The sequence below is a fragment of the Empidonax traillii genome, unplaced genomic scaffold (genome assembly GCF_003031625.1).
Source record: "Empidonax traillii isolate 1590-97213 ecotype Southwest subspecies unplaced genomic scaffold, ASM303162v1 scaffold619:size634076, whole genome shotgun sequence".
Classification (NCBI taxonomy): domain Eukaryota; kingdom Metazoa; phylum Chordata; class Aves; order Passeriformes; family Tyrannidae; genus Empidonax; species Empidonax traillii.
In genome coordinates this window covers 396183-418400 of record NW_020955812.1, presented here as the reverse complement: position 1 = coordinate 418400, position 22218 = coordinate 396183, and the positions used below count along the sequence as shown (strand labels likewise).

The 22218-nt window shown below is 38.8% G+C and overlaps 2 protein-coding genes across 8 annotated transcripts; one reads left to right on the top strand and one right to left on the bottom strand.

Moving 5' to 3' along the window:
* The first annotated feature begins 1000 nt into the window (after window positions 1–1000).
* ACBD7 (acyl-CoA binding domain containing 7) lies at window positions 1001–8412 on the top strand. The gene is made up of 4 exons (XM_027898728.1): window positions 1001–1164; window positions 7769–7886; window positions 7990–8052; window positions 8137–8412. Exons 1-4 carry the CDS (start codon window positions 1153–1155, stop codon window positions 8208–8210), a joined length of 267 nt encoding a protein of 88 aa, XP_027754529.1. The 5' UTR covers window positions 1001–1152; the 3' UTR covers window positions 8211–8412.
* A 195-nt stretch (window positions 8413–8607) lies between these two features.
* Window positions 8608–22218, bottom strand: OLAH (oleoyl-ACP hydrolase). 7 transcript variants are annotated; one of them, XM_027898724.1, is made up of 8 exons: window positions 20775–22218; window positions 20495–20655; window positions 13765–13904; window positions 12014–12152; window positions 11320–11419; window positions 10154–10329; window positions 9138–9244; window positions 8608–8908 (listed from the first exon to the last, which is right to left on the bottom strand). In XM_027898724.1, the coding sequence occupies exons 2-8, from the start codon at window positions 20506–20508 to the stop codon at window positions 8775–8777; spliced, it is 810 nt and encodes a 269-aa protein (XP_027754525.1). In that variant the 5' UTR covers window positions 20509–20655; window positions 20775–22218; the 3' UTR covers window positions 8608–8774. The 7 variants fall into 7 exon arrangements, 6 of the variants coding, with proteins under 6 accessions (XP_027754525.1, XP_027754523.1, XP_027754526.1 ...); XM_027898722.1 differs by lacking the exons at window positions 20495–20655; window positions 20775–22218 and adding exons at window positions 13949–15129; window positions 15963–16299 and having other exon boundaries at window positions 13765–13915; XM_027898725.1 differs by lacking the exons at window positions 20495–20655; window positions 20775–22218 and adding an exon at window positions 16867–16918 and having other exon boundaries at window positions 13765–13903.

The following is a 22218-nucleotide window of genomic DNA, read 5'->3' as shown; positions in this document are numbered from 1 at the left end:
ATACTGTGCGCGTACACTGCATTCTGTAATTAAGATGACAAGTTACGTCATTACGTTCTGTAATTAAGATGACAGTTAAGATGACTGGTTACGTTCAGTGTTTCCCACAGTCTGCCCCGAGCCATTAACAAATCTCGACAAACACATTCAGTTTGTACATTCACCTCAGTGCACGGTGAGGTTACACGCAGCCTCTTGGGTCTGAAAGAGCAGAGCTTCTCCAGCAGGATTAAGGGCTTCGCTGCTTCAGAGTTGTTTTCAAATTTATTTAAAGTCTTGTATTTACTGAAATTTACGTGCTTTTTTTTTTTTTTCTTGTTAAATCCTTGCTTAATTTAACGTAAACTTAGTCTGAGGGGAAGCACTCTTTTTCACGTTTTTATGGAAGTTAGTGGGTTAAAAAAATGCAGAAGCACATAGTATTGTAATCAAACTATGCTCAGGGAGTGAAGAACATAAATGTAGAGAAGCACAAATATAAATAATTTATTAATGGATAGAATAGATAACCAGGGATGGATTTTTTTTTCCTTCAATGGTTCCAGTTGTAGGCTAGTTTATCAATTTAATATTCTTTTTTTCTGTATTTAGTAGAATAAATTAAAACCCAACGTTCACAAGGTATTTTGTGTGTGTAGCTGTTTTTGTGAGGTATCTATTCTCGGGATGACCTGCACATTTTCCAGAGCTGCAGCTGGACAATGCGAGATCCCAGGGCGGGCTGGGCGTGGGCAGGGGCTGAAGCAGAGGGACCAGCAGCAATAACTCGACTGGTTGCCGTTCAAGTCACGCAAGAAATTTCTTTTTCAAACAAGTGGCTTGGGAATCCTGCTGCCTCGCTGCTCTCCGAGCCTGGTGGCCTAATCCTCAGTTGCACGGAAACGAGCTCAGGCTTTCCTAGGAAACGACTGTGGGCTTAATATTCGCTGCCCCCACCGCCCCTTGCCCGGGGTTCGCAGCCGCTCCGCCGTGCCGGCAGGGCCCGGGAGGCTCAGCGGGAGCCAGCCTGTGTCGTGCCTCAGCCGAGAGCTGAGGTCACTGGGACCATCCCAGCGCCAGCGCGCCCGCCCCGCGGGAGCCGCAGGCAGAGGCGCCGCGTCCCCGCCGCGCAAGGAACGAGTCCGCTCCTCGGGCATCCATCCTCGCAGCATCATGACTCTGCAGGTAAGCACTTCTGCGTCTGGTGAGACAGAGACGCGAGGAGAGGAGAGGGAAGGGATGCGCCGTCCATCCGTGCAATGCCGTGCTGGAGACTGCGGTATTTCTTCAGCATAAGGATTAGTACTGCAAAATCGAGGTTACCTTGCAGCAAGGGAAATTTGCCTAAACCCATGGAGGTTAAATAACGCATTACTTTCCTACAAGTGAAGGGTGAGAAACATGCTGGTTATTTTTTATTATTCATAGGTCATATAATTTTTTTGAGCATTACCTGTTTAGAGCATGCGTGAATTATTTTTTCTTGGTATGTCCATTTGAGTTTGTCAGGACTGAGTAAGGTGTTGAAAGGCAGGTAAATACTTATAATTTTAGGATCTAACTAGTTATGTAGAACTCTAAAAAGAGGAGGGAAACTTCTAACACTGAGGCAGTGGTATATGTGCATTTGTGAAGCATGAATAGCTTTTATGTGAGTTATGTGTATTTTTTTAGGTTGTGTGCATCTTTGAAGTGGTACATTTTGATGGGCTTATGTCTTTGTAGGAAAGCTGGTACTTCCTACCTTCTGGCTAGAGAGAGCTTCCTTCCACCTTCTCTCTGACTATGGCTTTAAATAGTTCTTGGGGAAATTATCTTCATTGCTGGCGTTTAGCCTCCTACATTTTCGAGAAACTATGAATACTTCCCTTGTCTTGCCCATGCCGTGATGGATTAGGCTGCGTTTTTTTGTTAGGCTTTCCTATTATCCCTTTCACTTCAAGATTTGCAAGCCCTTTTATCCCGGTCTCATTATAATGTCTCTCTCAGCTTGGTTAGTTTGCAGAGGGTGAACAACACAATGCTCTGACCTAGATGCAGGGAGTGCGTTGCCAATAGCTCAGCAATTTTCTTCTGAGCTGCAATTATGTTGAATAGCACAGAGGTTTCATTGTGGTGTGTTACAGCTAAGAAGAAGAAAACTATTTCTCCAGTGGGTCAGAACTGCCAAATCCCAAACATAACACCACCTTTGTTTAATTAATGATCACCGAAATTATAGTTTGTTTTATTCTGCCTTGAGTTCATTTTAGAAAATGAATTTATTAGCCTTATGATTGAGCAATGAGCCATAAATCACGATTAGAAAGAGGTGAGTTCAGTATGATATGCTGTTCCATTGTGGTATACAGTTACACTTTCACATAAAAATCAGTGGTTGAAATACTGCAATATCTTTACACATTCTGTATTAGACATAGAGGTTTTCTATCCACATAGGTTTGGTTGACAGCTACTATCCCTATCGTTAAAAATTTATTGAATCAAGCTATACTGAAGTGAGGACAACTGAATAATGTTTTCATTAGGGAGGCTTAAAATATTTATGTTTTGCAAACTGGTCAAATATTCAGCTGTAAATGAAGAATGCTTTTTCCTTTGCAAAAAGGGAGTATGTGATAATAGTCTGATGATTTGTGCATTTATCCCTAGTAGGTATGTGTATGTTTGTCTGTAGATATTTTTATGCTTTTAATTTGAGGAGTGAAAGGAATTTTATTGGTACATGATTAAAAGGAAATTATATTTTTATAGGCTGCTCATAAGCATGTTGTGTAAGCAGGCAAATCCCAAGCAACAGTCTGTGCACAACGATTGGCTAGAGGGGGATGAAAAACAAAATGTTTAGTATTTATATTTATTTCTGCACGTTTCTTGCTCCGCAAGATATGCGTTTGCATATTTTTAACAGTATCTTGCGATATGTGCCTATAGATGCATATAGAATAAAACTATATGTAGATAGGGTTATTAACCTGATGGGTTCCTTGATTTATTTTTTTTTTGTCTTTCGTCTTGTACAATCTAACAGTGCTTCTGCTTCATTCTTACTCTGAAGTAGTGGTTCAACCCCAGCCAGTAAATAAGTACCATGCAGCCACTTTCTCCCCTTTCCCCCACAGTGGAATGGGGAGGAGAATTGGGGGGGGAAGTAGAAACTCATGGATTGAGATAAGACTAGTTTAGCAATTAAAACTAATTTAAATATAATACATAAAATTTGTTAATAGTAATAAAAGAGAGAGAGAGAGCATGCACAATAAAACCCAAGAGAAACAAGTAATGCTCAACACAATTGCTTACCACCCTCTGATAAATGCCAAGCCCATCCCTGAGCTCCAATCAGCCCCTCCTGGCCAGTCCCCCCAGTTTATATACTGGGCATGATGCTCTGTGGTGTGGAATATCTCTTTGGGCAGTTTGGGTTAGGTGTCCTAACTATGCTCTTCCCAGCTCCTTGTGCCCCTCCTTATTGTCAGAGCATGAGGCACTGCAAGTCCTTGGCTCAGTGTAAGCACTGCTCAGCAACAACCGAAACATCAGTGTGTTATCAGCACTATTCTTATGCTGAATCCAAAACACAGCACTGTACCAGCTACTAGGAGGAAAATGAACTCTATCCCAGCCAAAACCAGAACAGAAGTTTGAATCAGATAACAATTTAAGCTACATGGAAGATTTCTGCTGACTTGTATGTCAATGCTGCCAGAGGCTCACATGCAGTAGTAACTTATTTAAACTTTAAATAATGTGTGGCAACCCAGTTATGTTTTATTGCTGATACCACTTCTTAATTTACAGTTAAAGAGCATCAATGCTACTTTTGTTTGCATGGATAGTATTAAGAGGTGTCAGTGATAGGTATAGTCAAGAATGTCACATTACTGGTATTTGGTTTCAGAATGAAATACTAATTTTAATTAAATTTTACCAATTTTAAAAAAATCTTAAGTGTGGTGAGTCATCACATTTATTTTTATACTGTTGTTAGTGCATAGGAGGACGTATTTTTGTGTAATTAGACTACAGTCTTGCTACACGAGTACAGAACTCCTTTATATCCTAATGCTGCAGTGTCTGAAACTGTGCAGCAGTGTGGCATGACTGGAGTGACTCAGAGGTAGTCTGGGAGGTAAATTCAGAGCATGTGAGTTCCTCTGCAGTATGTGCCTATGTCCTTGCTTCTGCCCTGAGATAAACACGAAGTGGAGCAGGCTTATTTCCATGGAGGGATAAGCCACCTGTCTGTCAAGGAACATAGTGAAATAAAAAGTCATATGAGCAATTTCACAGGTACTGAGTTCAGGCTCCACTTCTACTTACAGAGATGTCCCCTCCCTGCGCCCAGGCTGAAGGCACCCACTCTGTGCCTAAGGCACAGGGCAGGAGACTTCTGCCCCGAACCCCAGATTCTCTCCTTGTGTTGTTGTGACTTGCTGGCCTCAAACATGTGGGTTCACTTTTCTGATTTTTGCTTCTGAAAGGAAAGAGTGTAATTTACTTACTTTCTACGGCCCTTGGCAATTCTTGGGTAAAAATTCAAAGTGAGCTTAACATCTGAGCTTGCTGAAGTATTTCAGGTAGTTGTAGGAATTCCAGGTACACTTACTCAGCAGAAGGAGAACAAGAGACAATACAGCATAAGACGATAAATAAAGATTGCAAGGCTTTCATGAAAGCAAATATTAATATTGCAAAAGAAAAATGCTGAGAAGGGATGCTGTAAGGTCATTTGAACATTATTAATTCAGCTTTTATATGTAGTCTAGGGCACACGATTTTTGTTTATCTAAATTATGTATAGCATATATACAAAACATATAAACATATCCTAAGCCTTTTGGATTTTTAATCTAAAAAAATCCTGTGTTTGTCTTGCAGTGCTCTCCAAGTTCTTACAAGAAATCAGCCACAAAAAGTTGGACTTAACGCTTCATGTTTTTCAGTGATTCTGTGGTATAGTTGCATTCTAGTGATATTAAGAATTATTTTTATTAAAACAGAAACAAACTGCGTAACTAGTACATGGTTTCAGTCTATTGAAGCAGGAAGGGTTAATCGGGACACTTTTACTGTGGGACCATAGAGGCCCCCTACCTCCCTGTACACTTTTAGTTTGCCTTAAGGTATATTTTGTAAGCTGCATTTTGCACAAGAAGACTCTGTCCTGTGCTGAGGGCATCAGACCTTAAAGGAACCACAACAAACACTGGGCAAAGAACCCCAGTTCCATAAATCTCATCCAGAGGAGCCAAGGTGACATCTCAATAGGTGTTACAAGCCCCAAGCCAAGGCTTTCTTGAAACCTCAGTGAACAGAACATAGAAACAATAGAAAGAACGAAAGGTCCCTGAGGTGAGGGGAGGATGAGGATTAAAAAAGCAACCCCCAGGATGAAGGCAAACAGGATCTCCCACTATAATATTCCTCAAAATGGAAACCACGCCTCAATCTCCGCCCCTAACTCCACCTGTTATGAATATTATAATCTATGTTGTAATCATTGCCAAACCTGTATAAAATACTCACTCGGAGCCTGTTTTCCCAGCACTAGCTGGCAGGCTGCCCGGCCGTTAATCAATAAATACCTTGCTGTTCTAGGCATAAAACTTTGTCTAAACAGTTTTATCTGCTTTTTTGGGCATCACTATAAAGTTTTAGATTTAAGAATATAATTTGGAAGTAATTTGATTTAGAATTTGTTGCGGAAACTCTGCCAAATAGTATACTCTATAAAATGACCAAGCTTCAGAGTCTTAAACAGACAAATTGCACTTGGAATCTTGCTAATTCTCAGAAGGATCATTACATTCAAAATAGAACAAACAGCAGCATTTCTTAAAACAGTGTTTATCCGTTCTAACACACCAGCTGTTCTCTATATTCCTGCCTTCACTATTGGGCATTTGGTTCTGGGAGGCCTTGGTGGGAATATCCCAGAAACTCCTGCTTGTCAGTTATGCAAACACTGTGGTTCTCACTGTGTTGGAAGATTATTTGTTAAAAAGCATCCTCATTGCCGCAGGATTTTTGTCCTTTCCTTCTGTTGCTTTTTTAAGGGTGCTACAAACTGACAGAGCTAGAAATGTGTATTATCACCATGAACCCTTCCCATGTAATCTTCTGTGAATTCATAGCTGCAGTTTAAAGAATATTCTAGATTTATTTTTAATTGCTGTTTTGCAGGGAGCATTCCTTGCTAGAACACCCTTTTAATCATATATTATGATTTTTTAAAAACATCCCTTTAAAATGTACCTCTCTTCCTGCTGCTCCTTGTTATAACTCTGGTGTTACAGATGTACATTTTGAGGCATGCACTTTCATTCCTAGGAGACTTGTGCTTTCCCTTGGTGGGTTTCAAATGGCAATTGAAAATTTTGCAAAAAAATCAGAAATTCCTCAGAAGTTTATGTTTGGGGAACCTCACTAGCCAAACTAAACTTCCATAACAAAATTTAAAAAAAAAAAAGTGAATTCCACCTCAGGAGACAGAGCTGACTTATTTGGTGGGAGAGTAGGCAGATTTCTGTGCAGGAAGCTGTAGTGCACTCAACTACCTGCCCTTACCCTGCCTGCTACTCCTGCCTTAATGCAACCACTAGCTGATGTCTCCTTACATCAGTGAATACATAGTTTCATGATTCCATGAAGGGGCCTTTCTGTGAAGAAAGATCCATGACCATCACTCCCTAATTAAATATTTTTAAATTTTTTCTTCTTAGATTTAAAACCAGAAATAGCCTTTCTCTTGTAGTTTTTCTCAGTTTAAATACAGAATGCTATAGTGAGTCTAGCTTTCATTCATACTTGCTTATTTCTACCGCCTGACCCACCCAGCACAGTCGCTTGCCAAGGAGAAAGGCATCAATTAAGGAGACAAACATGCATTAGGTTTTCTTATTTAGGAAAAAAAAAAAAAAAACACAGTACAGACTTCTGAGGTAATGTGATCTCAGTGATTTAAACAGAGCCACAGCACACATGCTGAAACCGATGTTGAATATGTTGCTGATTTTAAGACCCAAGTTTTAAGATTTTTTTTTTTTTACATTTTTTTATACATATATATATGTGTGTGTGTCATAGCACATCTTGTAGGAAATCTCTCTCTCTCTGAAATGTCCTGAGCATGGGACAGAACTCTGAAGTCTATATGGCCTCAGGTTGATGTGAATGTGTGATGCGTGATGATGAAAGGGGTAACTCTTGTGCTCCACTGTGTTTCAGAGTTGGGTGTGGAAGGTGTTCCTGGCAGTAGTGCTGCTCATCCCTGTCAGATGTCTCTGTGCCAGCTGTTGATCACCTGCTGTGCTGTCAGCAGAGCAGTGAAAATGAAGGGTGAAGTGGACAGTGCACCTCAGAGGGTTTTCAAGCTCCACCACTTGAATCAACACTATGCAAGCAGAGATTACTGCTGGGGTGTAAAGTTCACCTTCGTACCCACAGCGTGGCGGTGAAAGACATATGCACTACGTAAATTGTGGAGGCTGCCTGCATAAGTGTATCTGTAGCTATTCTGGCACTAGACAGTCTGTAATGGTTCCAAGTGTTTAGATGTAAAACTGTTCATTTATCTTAGCAGTACTGACCCTATCAGCTATGTAAGCCTAGTTCCTTTTCTAATGGCGTACAGTTTTTTTAAGCTTCTTTCATGGGCAAACACCTAGACTTACCACTAAACCCACGGGAGTGATTGAGAGTATGTGATGATGCTACTGTGTCCTGTGCCTCATGTTTTAAGCACACCCCTTGAGAAGAAAACCAACACTTTCTGTTCTTTCATCAGGCTGACTTTGACGGTGCTGCAGAAGATGTAAAAAAATTAAAAACGAGACCAACTGATGAAGAACTGAAGGAACTCTATGGATTCTACAAACAGGCTACCGTTGGAGATATTAATATTGGTATTCCTATATATGCTTCACAGTTACTTCCACATCTTGATGAAATCAAGCTAATGTTATGTAAATCTGCATGATAACCAAACGTTTGCATTTATTTTGGCAGAATGTCCAGGAATGTTAGATTTGAAAGGCAAAGCCAAATGGGAGGCATGGAACCTGAAAAAAGGTGTTACACCAATTAAATTTACATCATGTAGTCATGTTTATAGGACAAACGAGGAAAGATAATGACTCCTGCTTTCCTTTACAGGTTTGTCAAAGGAGGATGCCATGAATGCCTATATCTCTAAAGCAAAAGCAATGGTAGAAAAATATGGGATCTAGAATATTCAAAGTAATTCCCACTAATAATAAACTCTTCGGTAGCTAATGAACTAACTCCATTGAGAACACTGCAGTACTAACTCCTTACTGTGTAGTCTGACTAATATCTTTTAAGCATAAGCTGACTGTAAAGGGTATTTACATACATACTCTATTTTTAGATTGTATCTTATTCTAAATAAATTTGAACCTAATAAATTAAGCTTTCTCTAAGAACTGTGGATTTTTGTGGGTATTACGTTATATTTAGCATTTTTACAGGAGCAGGCAAACAAGCTCTAGAAGTAAAATAACATCGCTATAATTTTTTGCAAATGAGGTTATGGAATGAAGAGTTTGTGCACATGCAAGATGAGAAGAGGGAAAAGATGAAACCTTTTTTTTAAGACAAAGCCAATGTTTATTTTCAGAAAAACCCAGGAAAACTCCCCCTTTTAAAGAATTACAAAGGACAAACAGAACAACCCTTAGGCATAACTGCGTGCAATGTACTGAAATAATGACTTATTATGAAGTGCTGTGGACTAATATTACACCTTCTGCTATTAAAAGTGAGGGAAATACTCATAGACCAGCATTTTCTATGCATCTTGTTATGTGTTTTGCCAAGAAAATTTCATTAGAGGGTTCCAGCAGATAAAAGTGACCTCCAGGAAGCTCATAAAAGGATGTATCTCCACTTGTTAGTTCTTGCCAACCTAAAAAAGATATGTCATAAAAATGTCAACTATTGCGATAATTTTACATAACTATTTTGAAATTATTATGTAACAATTATTTTACATCCCATATCAACATTGAGACTGCTCTGTTGATTTGTTTTGTTTAAGAAGGAGATAAAAGACTCAAGAAAACTTCATTAACTAACTGATGCAATTCAACAGGAAAATGTGTAAGTATAAGAGGAAAACCATTTAAGAAAAGTACCTTGTAAATCATATGGCTTCTCATCACCCCCATTGAAGCAGGTAATATCACAAGAGAAGGGGATATCCATTTCTGCCTTCTCAAAACTGTGAACATAAAAAGTAGTCCTAAAACATTCAATAAGATGCCCATATTTGGAATTTGCTTCCACATACAAAATAACTTTTTCGTTCTCCTCCAAAATCTAACAAACTTCAGGAATTAGATTATGCAGAACATCAGAAGAAATTACCACATCTGGAAGGTTCTTAGCTCCTTGCCCTACTGCAATTAGGTCTAAAATTGTAAAGAAAGAATGACCCGATAGTTAGGGGAGAAAAAGAGCTTCAGCCTGCAATAGAAATTCTCACCTCCCATAAACAATTACGTTACCTGCTTATATTCAAGTTCTAATGTTTCAGGGCCTTTCAGTGTCAGGTTCCTAAGACCAAAATGGGTCCCACATCCAAGAGTATCGTTGTCTTTGCCAAGGTAAGAAACCTTAACCACTCAGCCACATTGGCTGTTGTGTAACATCCAGTGGAGTCAGCAGTTAGGACAGAAGAAGCCAGTTGCTCTCAAGGTGCCCAGAACACAGGGACTCTTTGCTCCTGCTTAGATTAGGGGATCTTGGATCAGGAGGCTGAATGCAGTGATCCTGAGATTAGTAGCCACTGAGATCAGTGATCAGCTGAGATTAGTAGCCTCAGAAAACGATAAAAGATGACAGAATATTCCCTTTTAGGGGCTGCTAACTTTGGATCCTCACTAGAACTGTAATTCTACCATGACACGTTCACTACTGCAGTGACAGTTAGTTCACTATTGCAGTGGTTGATAGTGTAAGCAATGTTTTCATTTAGGGCTTAAATACTAGAGAACAAGTAGAAAAACACACAAAGGAGAGAACTGTTTACCGTTTCATAATCTTTTTACAACAGAAAGGAGAAAAAAATACGTAGAAAGAAAAACTCTGACATGATCACACACAAGTAAAAACGTAAAATACAAATATAATACAAAATTGTAAAACTTACGAAAATGTCTGAAGCACTTTAAAGTCTCCTTTAAAAGTAAGCAGAAGATGTTTCCTAATGTCTTCATTATGCAGAAGCTCAGAAGGAGTTCCTCCTACCGTTTGTAGATAATCAATAAATACTTCATCGTTTGTATCAGCTACAGAAATGGTTTTGTAAGGAAGAATTGCTTCAGACTGTCAGTACCAAACAAAACAAATCAGGTGTTGCATATAATATACTTTAAATGATCTTTTCATTTTAGTAAAAAATACAATAATTCTTCATATCCAAAATACAATAGCTGATTAACATCCACAAAGAACACTTCTTGGAAAGGGTTAGTAAATTTACAAATTATGACTGAGCCAAATATCTTTCAGGTCTGAAACTTCCACAGACATATAACCATGAATTCAATTTTGTTCAAGTTTGACTCTTACTATTGAAATGCACCTAATAAAATAATCTGTTTAAGAGAAAGAAAAGCCTAGCAGTGGACATAAACCTGACTAATGTAGGACTGAAGAGACCAACTGATTATGGAAATTTGCAGGAATAACAATGGCTTCCATGAATCACCAGCTCATATAAGGATTGCTAAGAAGCCTCAGAAACAGAAGAACAGAAATAGCAAATGCTGACTGAGGACAGGAGGACTGGGAAAAAGTCACTTCACTGCTGTTTTCCTGAGAAAGACTAGCAGAACCAGCAGAACCTGAGAAGAAACTGATTAAAAATCCAGCAAAGAACAAGGAGGGAAAGAAATAAATGGACAAATATACTGAGGGCTGATGCAGGTGGTTTATGAAAGACTAGGTTAAGACAGTTACTTCACATGTTACAGAGAAGGGAGAGTCACTTAGTATTTTGGTTTGATTACTTTTTTAGTTTTAAGCCGAAGGCCATAGTAAATAACACAGTATTCAAAAAAGGTAGCATTAGCTAAAGGAGACTGTTCTCCCGAGGCTAAGGTTAGCTAGCAGCAGTGAATAATGTGTAATGCAAAGTTCTGCATCCACCTCAGAATTAATTTCCTATAAGAAAAAAACTTTTCTCCATGGATTCTGAAGCAATGCTCATTTTGTATTAAAAGTAATTTGCAGGCCACACTTTCAAATGTTATTTTTACTCTTGATAGCTGATGAACTGTTTTGTTTCATATTGTTAATGATTCTGCAACTTACATTTGGGGCATGTGCCCCTGATACAAAAAGATGGACTGGCTCTAGTCCATACTTTTCTTTCAAATGTAGTGCAACTGCAAAACTCAGGTAAGATCCAAAACTGCAGTGAAAAGAGAAATTAAAGCAAAGTAAGCAAAACATACATAAAACCTGGAAAATGTAAACACAGTTTGAATTTCAGTGCTAACTGCATATCTTGAACAATTACTGAAGCCATATATGACATATAAATTATAATAATATTCGTTAATTGACATGAAGTTTATTCCTACACGGTCTAGTTTTACAAATCAAACCTTTTCTTAGTCTTTCTTTTAGTAGTCTCCTTAATTTGCAATAAGAACATTTATTTTTAATACTTTGGACTAAGCAATCTTCAAAATCTGTGCTTCACGAATGGTTCACCCCCCTGCCTTCATATAGATCAAGAACAGACACAAATATGAAAAATAAATGCCATAATAAATTATAATTTATCAGAAACACAACATGTTCAGATGTTGTGCCTGAAGCAATAAATAAATAACCAGAGTCTTTGACAGCAACAGCATGTTTTAAGACGACTTGACAAAAAATCTTTGCAGAAGCGCATTTTCCTAAAATTTTTGCAAATAAAAACAAGAAACTGTCTACTCAATGAGTTCAGAGACAGAAGCTCCTTCACCAGGGCATCTACAATTGTATATATTTTTACCTGTGACCAAAGAATGCAAATGGTTTTTCTTGCAATTCTTTTAACAAAACACTTGTAATCTCGTTAACCATGCTTGTCATGTCTTTCGCAAAAGGCTCATTAAGACGAGTTTCTCTTCCAGGATACCTTATGCAGAACACTGCAGAAGAGGTGAAGGAAGCAAGAGAAAAGGATTCTAGTTATTTCAAATAGATACAGTAAAATAATTTTAATTAAGTTTTTTAATCATTATGCAGAATATACGGATTATTTCAATTAATCCTTCGTACAGTTGATATTATGTTTTTGCTATTGCTACTACTGTGTTTTAATCCTATGAGAGATTAGGTTTCCATCCCTTCCTTTACTCACAACTTGATCCGATTTACTCTCCAGTTGATCTGATTGATAAGTGCCTTGGCTCAGAATCCACAAGGTCTTGATTTCAGCTGAGGTTTGAAAGCAACTTTATTACTATTACGGTTAATAACAACCACAAAATCATTAATTTCAATAATAGTAAGTTAAGGGGTGTGTAAAATACATCCTTCCAAGGGCAGCATTAGAAAGTTAAACTGTAGTAGCATTGTACAGTCTCTGTTTTCTTCTCTGTTGGCTCTTAAGCATTACACATAGTAAAATGTGTAATCATAGTACAAATTGATGGACATTTATATCTATTTAGATTTATATGGAAGGACATTTTACATACTTTTATTATATTCCTTTCAAAATTGGGAATTTTCCTCTTGCTGTTTAATGAAAGTAAGGAATGAATAGACCAGAAAAAAATGTTGATTTTCTGACCTCGTCTTGACATAATGCATACTGCTGAACTCACATGGAAGTAATGGGTCAGAGACAAAGTATTTTAGAATAGAATAAACCACTACCTAACACGATACTAGCAGTGCAGAAATGTTTGCATCTTCTGTACTTTCTTTCTGCAGAAACCATCTGTGAGAAACCATGCTACACCCTGATGTTATTCATCTGTGTCTGCAGTTGCTCCTAGGCTATTTTCTTAGTAACTTTGTTGGAGGTAGTTCCAGTGGGAAAAAAAAAACTCTTTTCTTTCTTTCTTTTTTTCATTTTTCTGTTTCAAGGAAAATTTAATGTGACTCATGCAACTGCTTACCAGAAAGCATATGAGCATTTAGAGGACTGGTACAACTGCAATGGCAATGCTCATAAATATGAAATTATTTTTTTCTTTGTGGAAGGTCTGTAAAATGGCCTTGGTCTCTCTTCAAATAGTTTAAGCAATGGATCTTTTTTTAGTGCTGATATAGCTTGGGAGCAATGAGAAGTACTTTGTAATGTAACTTAATGCCATTTCACTGTTATAAATTCATACTTTGAACTTCAGTTTTGATACAAGAAGTGCAAACGATGGATAACAGATAGTCTGTGCAGCCTCTCAACATTAAAAGTGGTTCTCATATCTTCACCGTTACCCTGGCACGTGTATTATGTTTGTGAATCATACCAATAGGTTCTGAAGCAGTCAACCATACTATAGTCTTGTGAAACTTAGCTCTGAGGATATAACCTTTAAACCTAGCCAAATATAGCTTGATGCAAAGTGGTACAGAAAATGCACCCTGATGGAAATGCTAGTTCCTAATGAATGCTAGTTCCATTCTTTCTGGAGAAGACCCATTGGACAAAGATTGCAGTGATCTCAAGAATATTATTTTCCATTCAAAAAATTGGTCTACTGTGTATTTCAGACTTTCTTAACTTGTGCTTTAACTACAAAAATGACAAACCTTCAATTGAGTTGCTTAATAGTTTGCCCCACTGAGCAAGTAGAGAAGTGCCACCTCCAGCCCATGGAAAACAAATCAGTCTACAGAGAGCATTTGGCCTTTTGTCCACACAAACAATCAGCTTCTCCATTCCTAAAAACAAACAAACAAACAACCCCCACAAACCAAACCAAACAAACAAACAGAAATAACATTTCATTCTAGAACAGGACTCTTCAGTTATAGGAAAATTAGATTGAATTAAGTGTACATTTAAACAACGGCTTGCAATATTTTCCATCATCAGAACTGCTTGTGTTACAACAACAATTTGTTAGATATGAGGTAATCCTCCTGCAACAGTGTAAACCAGTTCTGCTTTTACAAATGATGATGGAATAGTATTAGGCAATACCCTAGGTTAATTTTTTCTCAGTCACCAACCCGAACAAACATTACAAGCAGCAAAATAGAGTGCTACAGGATTTCAGGATGACCATTTAAAAAACTAGGCTTTTAGAATATACAAAAAAATATAAGGTCTATCTAAGGAAATAGAAAATATAAGCACCACCTAGTTAAATGTTCTCTCTACCATAGTGGTAAAATCGATCTCCAGGGAACAGCAGGATTTCTTTATATACAGGAAACATCTATGAGTGTTTCCTGTGTTCTGGTGTTGGATCAAGGGTTGGACTTGATGGTCTCGGATGTCTTTTCCAACACGGTTGATTTTATGATTCTCTAAACTACTCTTTCGTGTATTTTTCCTGTTTCCCCTTAAATTCCTGTGACCAGTTGGCATCTACAATGTCCTCTTGCAATGAGTTGCACAGCTCTACTATCTGATGCATAAAGAATGATGTCCTTTTTTGTTTTTAATCTGACTCCTACAAATTAATTTGATGGACACAGGGTAGAATAGTAAAGAGAGTGAATAGTGCATCCCTCAGGGTTTGCCACTGAGCATTTTTAAGGTTTTCTGTCATTCTGTCTCTGCCTTCCGTCACCTGAATGAAAAGACCTGGCTTGCTGAGGTATTCCTCATTTGACCGTCATCACTGCCCATCTCTGGACTACTAATTTTGTTATTTTCTTTTAAGATGGTGGAGTGAACAGAGCCACATTCAGCTTTATCACAGCAGCTTTAATATTTTCATTTAGTGACTCATAGAAGTTACAGATGAAGCAAGATTTATAAGTACTCCCTCCTTCTTCCTAAGAAGGGAAAATAGCATTGAAGATGCCAAGTTCATTGTCTCTTAACATCAGATACTATCTTTACTGTCTGAAGAAAAAAAGCAATTCTCAACCATTTCTATACTTCTTTCCCAATTTTCATGTTCTTTCAAAAGAACCTGGGAACAGCATGTGCAACAGAAATACCTGGTGAAGATAAATTCATTAGAAATATAGCGATAAATAATTTTTATGAAATGCAACCATTAGGATAAATTCCCATTTTTTGCTAAAAAGATTTTTAAAAAAATAATAATTAGGGGATAACAAGCAGCAAAATCCCATTTCTGAAATGCTGCAAATCATTAAGGGTGTTATTTCTTGCCTTGAAGGCAGCTTAGTCACCATAAAATACACATGTGCCCACATGCAGTCTTTTTTCTCTGTACAAAAGGTTTGAGAAATGCAACCAGACCAGAATAAGGAGCAATTCAGACCTTAAAACTACATAACACAAGCAAGGCAGAAGAAAATTGATGCAAATGTTGCTGTGGCAGTTGCTTGATTTTCACGTGTTTAAACTGAAAAGTTTGTCAACATTTGTTAAGAATCACTTCAACCAAACAATAGGAAGAGCAAGTAAAAGAAAACAAAAAGTGTATCAAAAATCATGGGACAGACAATGTGAGCTTAAAAGTAGCTGAAGGATAGTGGAACCAGTGCTGCAGAAGACATAATCCCTCTGAAGGATTAATTTAGCTTCAGTTAGTTCCATTTACACAGTCATATCTTCCACAGAAAGGCACAAAGCCTCAAACATTTTTGAAGCCAGTGTTTTAACTTATCGGTCAAATAGCAAAAGAAAAATCTCTTAAACTATTCCAAAGGCAATATAAAAATTTCAAGCATCATAAAGAAACACATTTAGTCAAAGTCCTTAGATTATTAAAAGATACATCACCAGTCACTGAGAACCTTTCCCACTTTATACTCATACAGATTTATCCCATCGCCATCCAGCTTGTTTTAGATGCACATACCTGAACAGTTGGGAAGACCACCAGTGCCAGGAAATGACAGCTTGACGGTGGATCCACTTCTCTGTGCTGCACAGCAAGAAGCTGCGCACCCACCTGCTTTTAAGTCTTTTCTAGATTCAAGGGGAGGAGCCCACACCCAAAAAAGGGCAGGACACAGCGTCCCTGAAGGCAGAGAGAAGCATCATGTGTTAGATGTGACACACAGAATTTGGCAGAAATATAAGGAAGGCACACCTCAATAATCCCAGTGATTTAAAACACACAGGTTGGCATGCCCATGACAGAACAGAAGTTGTAGCAGTTTCAATACACGGGGGCCCACAACCTCGCTGACAAAAAAGCCTGCATAAAAAGAGAAGCCAGCCTTTTTCAAGAACTATATCCTGAAGGACAGCACTCACACCTTGGCTGCAGAGTTTTATAGTGTTCTGAAAATGCTAATGTAGGAGGCCATCACATGATTTGATTAAAACACTGCACTTACTATTAGGCCAGTTGCAATTTCTGCAAGCTGAAAGACAGCATTTCCTAAACTGCGCACTGTGGTTACATATGCTGATTTTATGTGAGCTACCATGTTATCCTCCTGGTGACCAGATGCTATCAGTATCCTAAAAACATCAGTATATTTGTAACTGCATTTGTAATACTAGGAAGACTGGCTTTCCCCCAACCCCGTTTTTCTTTTTAGTGTTACTCTACCAAGAGTATCAGTGACAATAATAATAAAAATATTCACAAACAGTGATAAAAACTAAGTAACCTGAGGGCCAAAATGGGTTTTGATGCTTATCTTGGACATGTAGGCAGGACTACTTTGTGGTTTTCACACTATTCTTAATTCTTATACATTTCATCATCTCTAGGAAACTGAAAAATCTACAGTGTTAAGGGAAAAGCCTACCTTTTGACCAGCCAGTCACTGAGCATTGCTCCTTTCCCAGATGAGGTCTTCACCTTAAATCAACCCTTGTGGCTGCAGGCTCTGCAGTGAGGGCTGGTCCCATGTCCTGCAGCTGCCACTTCCAGAAGGCAAAAGTACAAACTCGCAGTACTTTTATGTTGTAATTCAAAGGTTTTATAGTATATTCTGTGTTGCAAAGGACCCACATGGATCGAGTCCAGCTCTTCAAGTTGGCCCATATGGGCATCAAACCCACATCCTTGGTGTTAATAGCACCGTGCTCTAACCAACTGAGCTGCGGAGTACAATGAGGCACATCTAGTGGACAATTGAAAGTGGACAATTTAAAGCGTCTTATATTGGCTAGTCCTAACTTGTGCTGCTGTGCCCAATACTGCTTCTCCATATGATATATCTGCTAGCAGAGGTATTTGATTATGAAGTAAAATTTGTAATAAAGCACCTAATACGCTTTATTTATTCCTTCCTCAAATTGTGCCAACAAAATAATCTGACACCCAACGTTAATGTTACAAAAGCCAGCTGTAATAAGCATCAGGCCCACTAATAATATTCCTAAAAATAATAAATACTACTGGAAACAATGATTTCCTAACTAAAGCTGAAAATAAAAGAGGTTAAGAATAAGGTTTTGAAAGTATAACATTAATCAAATAGCAGTCTATTTCCTTAAAATTAATGAAATGACAAATTGTATGTTACTTGGTTTTGTTTGCCTTCTAATTTTTTCTTTGAGTCAAAGGACTAGAAAATTTGTTGGTTTTCATATAAAAAAAATGAAAATTTTTACAAATTAAGTAGTTCCAGGAGATGCTACTTTTATCCAAAATTATGCTTGGTCTTTCCGGGCCTGAAGGTAAAAGAGGGTTTCACAGAACTGATTTGTCGACTTAGCACTAGTATACAGAGTAGAGTAGACTAGACTGTTTCAGTTGCAATGGTCATCCCATCCAATTGCCTGACCAATTCAGGGCTGATCAAGTTAAAGCATGTTATTAGGGATTTTCCAAATGCTTCTTAAACACTGACAGGCTGGGGGCATCAACCATTCCTCTAGGAAGCCTGTACAATCTAAATCTCCCCTGGCACAGCTTTGAACTATTCCCAAATGTCCTGTCACTGAATACCAGAGACCAGAGCTCAGCACCTCCCTCTCCTCTTCCACTCCTCAGGAAGCTGTAGAGAGCAATGAGGCACCTCAGCCTCCTTTTCTCCAAACTAGACAAGCCCGAAGTCCTCAGCCGCTCCTAAGAGTACATTCCTTCCAGCACTCTCACCAGCTTTGTTGCCTTCCTCTGGCAACAAAGGCAGAATCCTTGGATGCATTCAAGGACTTTCACAACCTTCTTAAATTGTGGGGAACAGACCTGCACGTAGAACTCCAGCTGAGGCCACACTATTGCTGAACATAGTGGGATACCCACTCTTCTGGCCAGATGGTGATGTTGTGTTTGATGCACAAACCCCAGGTTGCAGTTTGCCACCTTGGTTGCCTGGGCACACTGTTGACTCACACTGAGCCTGCTGGCAGCCAACACCCCCAGATTGCTTTCCGCAGGGCTGATCTCCAACCACTCCTTTCTTAATTTATGCTTGTGCCCAGCATTACTCCATGCTAGGTGCACAATCCGTCAAAGTGACTTGTTAAATTTCATCCTGGTAATCATAGCTCAATGCTCCAGTCTCTATCTGGATTCCTCTACAAGGCCAAGAGGGAGTCAACAGCAGATTCCAATTTGGTCTCATCAGCAAACTTGCTAGTAGTACATTCCGCTCCTGCATCCCAATTGTTGATAAATATATTGAAGAGAACTGGAACTAGAACTGAACTCTGTGGGACAGGCCTGGTGATCGCCCGCAGCAATCACCTGCAGCCATTCAGTACAACCCTTTGAGCTCTGCCTTTCAGCTGATTCCTCAGCCAGTGCACCATGAACATCCATAAAAAGCCTTACTATAATCAAGAAATGATACATCCATGGCCTTCCCTTAATCCACTAGGTGGGCGATCTGCCTGTTGATTGCATTATTCTTTAAATGCCTTTCAGTAGTATGCAGTATAATGTTCTCCATAATTCTTTTAAGAACTGATGTTACACTAACAGGTCTATAGTTCCCCAGGCCTTCTCTCAGGCCCTTTTTATGGAAATAACATCAGGTGGGTTCTAGTCAAACTTCCCAGCCTCTCAAGACTTTTGGCAGACCAAGAGGGGTCCTGCTATAACATCCACTAGCTCCTTCGGTACTCCAGGATGAACTTTTTCAGACCCTATGGAATTCATGTTTCGAAAGCCATGGTTAGTAAGCTGATACATCTGGTCCCCTACAATTTTATTGTTCTCAAATGGAAAGTCTCTGATTCCACACTCGTGGAACTCATGCTCCTCTAACTCAGGCAGTCCAAGGTCTATCAGTATTATTAAATACCAAGGAAAAAAGGCACTGAATGCCTCTGCTTTTTCTTTATCCCTATTAATCAGATGACAATCTTCACCAAGCATTGTTTTCTTTAGACCTCCTCTTGTAATCAATGTACTTGAAAAAGCCTTTCTTGTTATCTGAACTGGCCATTTTCAACTCTAAATGACCTTTGGCCTTTTGTGTCTTCTCCCTGCTTACACAAACCAAAGTCCTATACTGTTCCAGCAAAGCCTGACCCCACTTCCAGAGATCACACAATTTCTTATTCCTTTTGAGGCCCATGAGTAGTTCCCTGTTCAGACAGGGTGGTCTTCTGCCCCACTTGCTTTACATATGACACAGTGCAATGTGGTTCTTAAAGACTGACCAGTACTTGTGGACTCCTAAGTCATGAACACAAGATTTCCAGAGTGTTCCCATGGACTGTTTCCGCTAGCATTGCCACCCTCAGATGATGCCATGCCAACCTTCAGCTTCCCTGCTTTAATCTCGTTGTTATTTCCTTCACCCCCATCAATTCTACTTTAAAGCTCTCTTGATCCATCTCCCCAGCTTATGCCCAGAGACACATCTCCCCATCAGGACAGGTGGATCCCACCAGGCCCCAGCATAGCTTGCCTCTTGAATGTTCCTCCATGGTTTAAAAACCCAAAGTTACGGTGAAGGCTCTAGTCCTGGAGTCAGGTATTGATATTCTGGGCTCACCTGTTTCTTCCAAAGTCTCCTTCCATTACTGGCAGGACTGAGGAAAACATTACCTGTGCTCTGGAATTTTTTAGCATTCTTTCCAGGCCTCTTTTTATCGTAACACCATTTGTACCCATGTGAAAGAGCAGGAGTGAATAATACCATGCAGGTTGTATTAGGCTGTTCAGTCTTGTGGTGACGTTTCTAATTTGGGCCCCAGGGAAGCAGCAAACTTCTCTGAAAAGAGGGTCTGGTCTGCAAATGAGTGCTTCCAGTCACCAGTGCCCATAACCATTGTTTCTTCTTGGTACATGTCTTAATGCAAGTTTTATTGCAAGAGGTTGATCTCTCTGACCTTGACAAGATTTTGTAATAAGGGTCTTGTACCTGTTCTGTCAGGGTATCTTAGAGGGTAAGGAGGGATTTCTTTTACTACTCTGTCCTGTAACATTGTTCCACCCCTCCTTCCTTCTGGTGCAAAGCAGATCCAGGGCCTGCCTCCCTAGTGGCCATACTGAGCTGGTTTCCACGTGTCACAGATGGCAGACTATAGCTCCACTGATTAATCTCCCTCTCAAACTATAGAATGCTCTTCAGAAGTTTCTCATCCTTAAAGCTTTCTTAGCTGCTGTTTTATGGCAATTTTCAGTCTCTTTTGGGCTACAATAGAAACACAAATGGATGTAATGGTAAGTCAGGAAAGTATGACTTTCAGAAATCATAAAGAAATAGTGCAAGAGTAGATTTTTATCCCGTAGTTATTAATACCAAAAACTCACCAATCTAATTCTTGTTTAAGGACAGAAACGTTGCTTGGTTAGTTGCAATTCACCAATAGTCATTTAATATGACTCATTTTGAGCACATATAGATCCCTGAAGTAAAATAACAAAGAAACGTGTGTTTCTCAGTTGCACACCTAGGATTTAAAGAACCATTTTGTGTATGTTCCTTAATAAAGATTGACATTTATTACTGACAGTTGTGAAATACATTGGATTATATGTACTGTGAGCAGTGTAATTTGTTTCCTCCTCAGTCATTATTTATTGTCTTTGATTATTTATTATTTTAACAAATCTGCACAGTTTTAGCACCTTTACTGCAACTATACTTCATTTCCTAGTCAGTCAACTTCAAAGTATAAAAGTAAGGATGCACTTAGATCTTACTCTTAAAAATGATCATTAGCTGCTCATATGAAGAGACATGAAATTAAGCAGATCTCACGCCATCCAAAGGAAAGCAGGAGTAATCCTCATCTCTATAAAAGTCTTGGGACAGAGACAGTCAAATGAATCCCAATTTATTATTACTCTTAAGTATGACCTCAGAGGATTATACACAAGAAATAAAACAGAAGCCATGCAGATTAAACATGGAGGGAACAGTGGATTTTGCAGAAGGGAAGACTTAATTCAGAGATATATTAGCAGGATCTCCTGGAGAGGTTTGAAAAGATGAGTGACACCAGAGTATTGAAGAGATCTCACTTGGAATTCTGCCTATAGTATTGTTAAGATTCTTCAAGAAAGGTGAATTCAAACCAGATCTGATGCAAGGCATAGCTAGAAAAGAGAACTTACGAAAGAGGATACATTACCTTTTAGAAATACACTGGAAGATGATGGTGAGAGAAGTGAGGACATTCCAAAAAATGGTTAAGATGTTCTAGCCATGGATAGAAATAAGATTTTTAACCACTGTACCCATGAGATTGTGGAACAGCTCCAGAAAAGCTGCCTGCTTTAAGTTGGACATTCAGGTTATTAAAGCGGTTCTAGAACATGTATTTGTCATGGCTTGGTGAATATTTCCAATGCCATGCACCTATTAGCTTGATGCAGGAATGAGTCTGTATGTCTGTGAGGATAAGCCAGCCAGTTGCAATGCTGCAGAATAGTCTCGTTAACAGAGAACTTTCTTTAATTTAAAAATAGAGGCCTTTGTATTATTGTATGTCATGCAGAGAACATGCACTGAGGTCAGTCTGCTAAGGTGTGCTGAGAAAGAAAGAAAATAAAATTCAAAGGGAGTCAGAGAAAACAGGAAGCCTGGAGGGACTAGAATACAGTAGAAAAGCTGACTTTCCAGTCTTGCAAAGATAAATAAAGTGTGAAAGTTAAATAAAAACAGTCAGTTTATATACAGGCCTGGCCATAGAAAATAAAAGAAAACAAAGTGGAAATCTCTGTTACTGTCTTAGTAGAAGACAAACGTGCT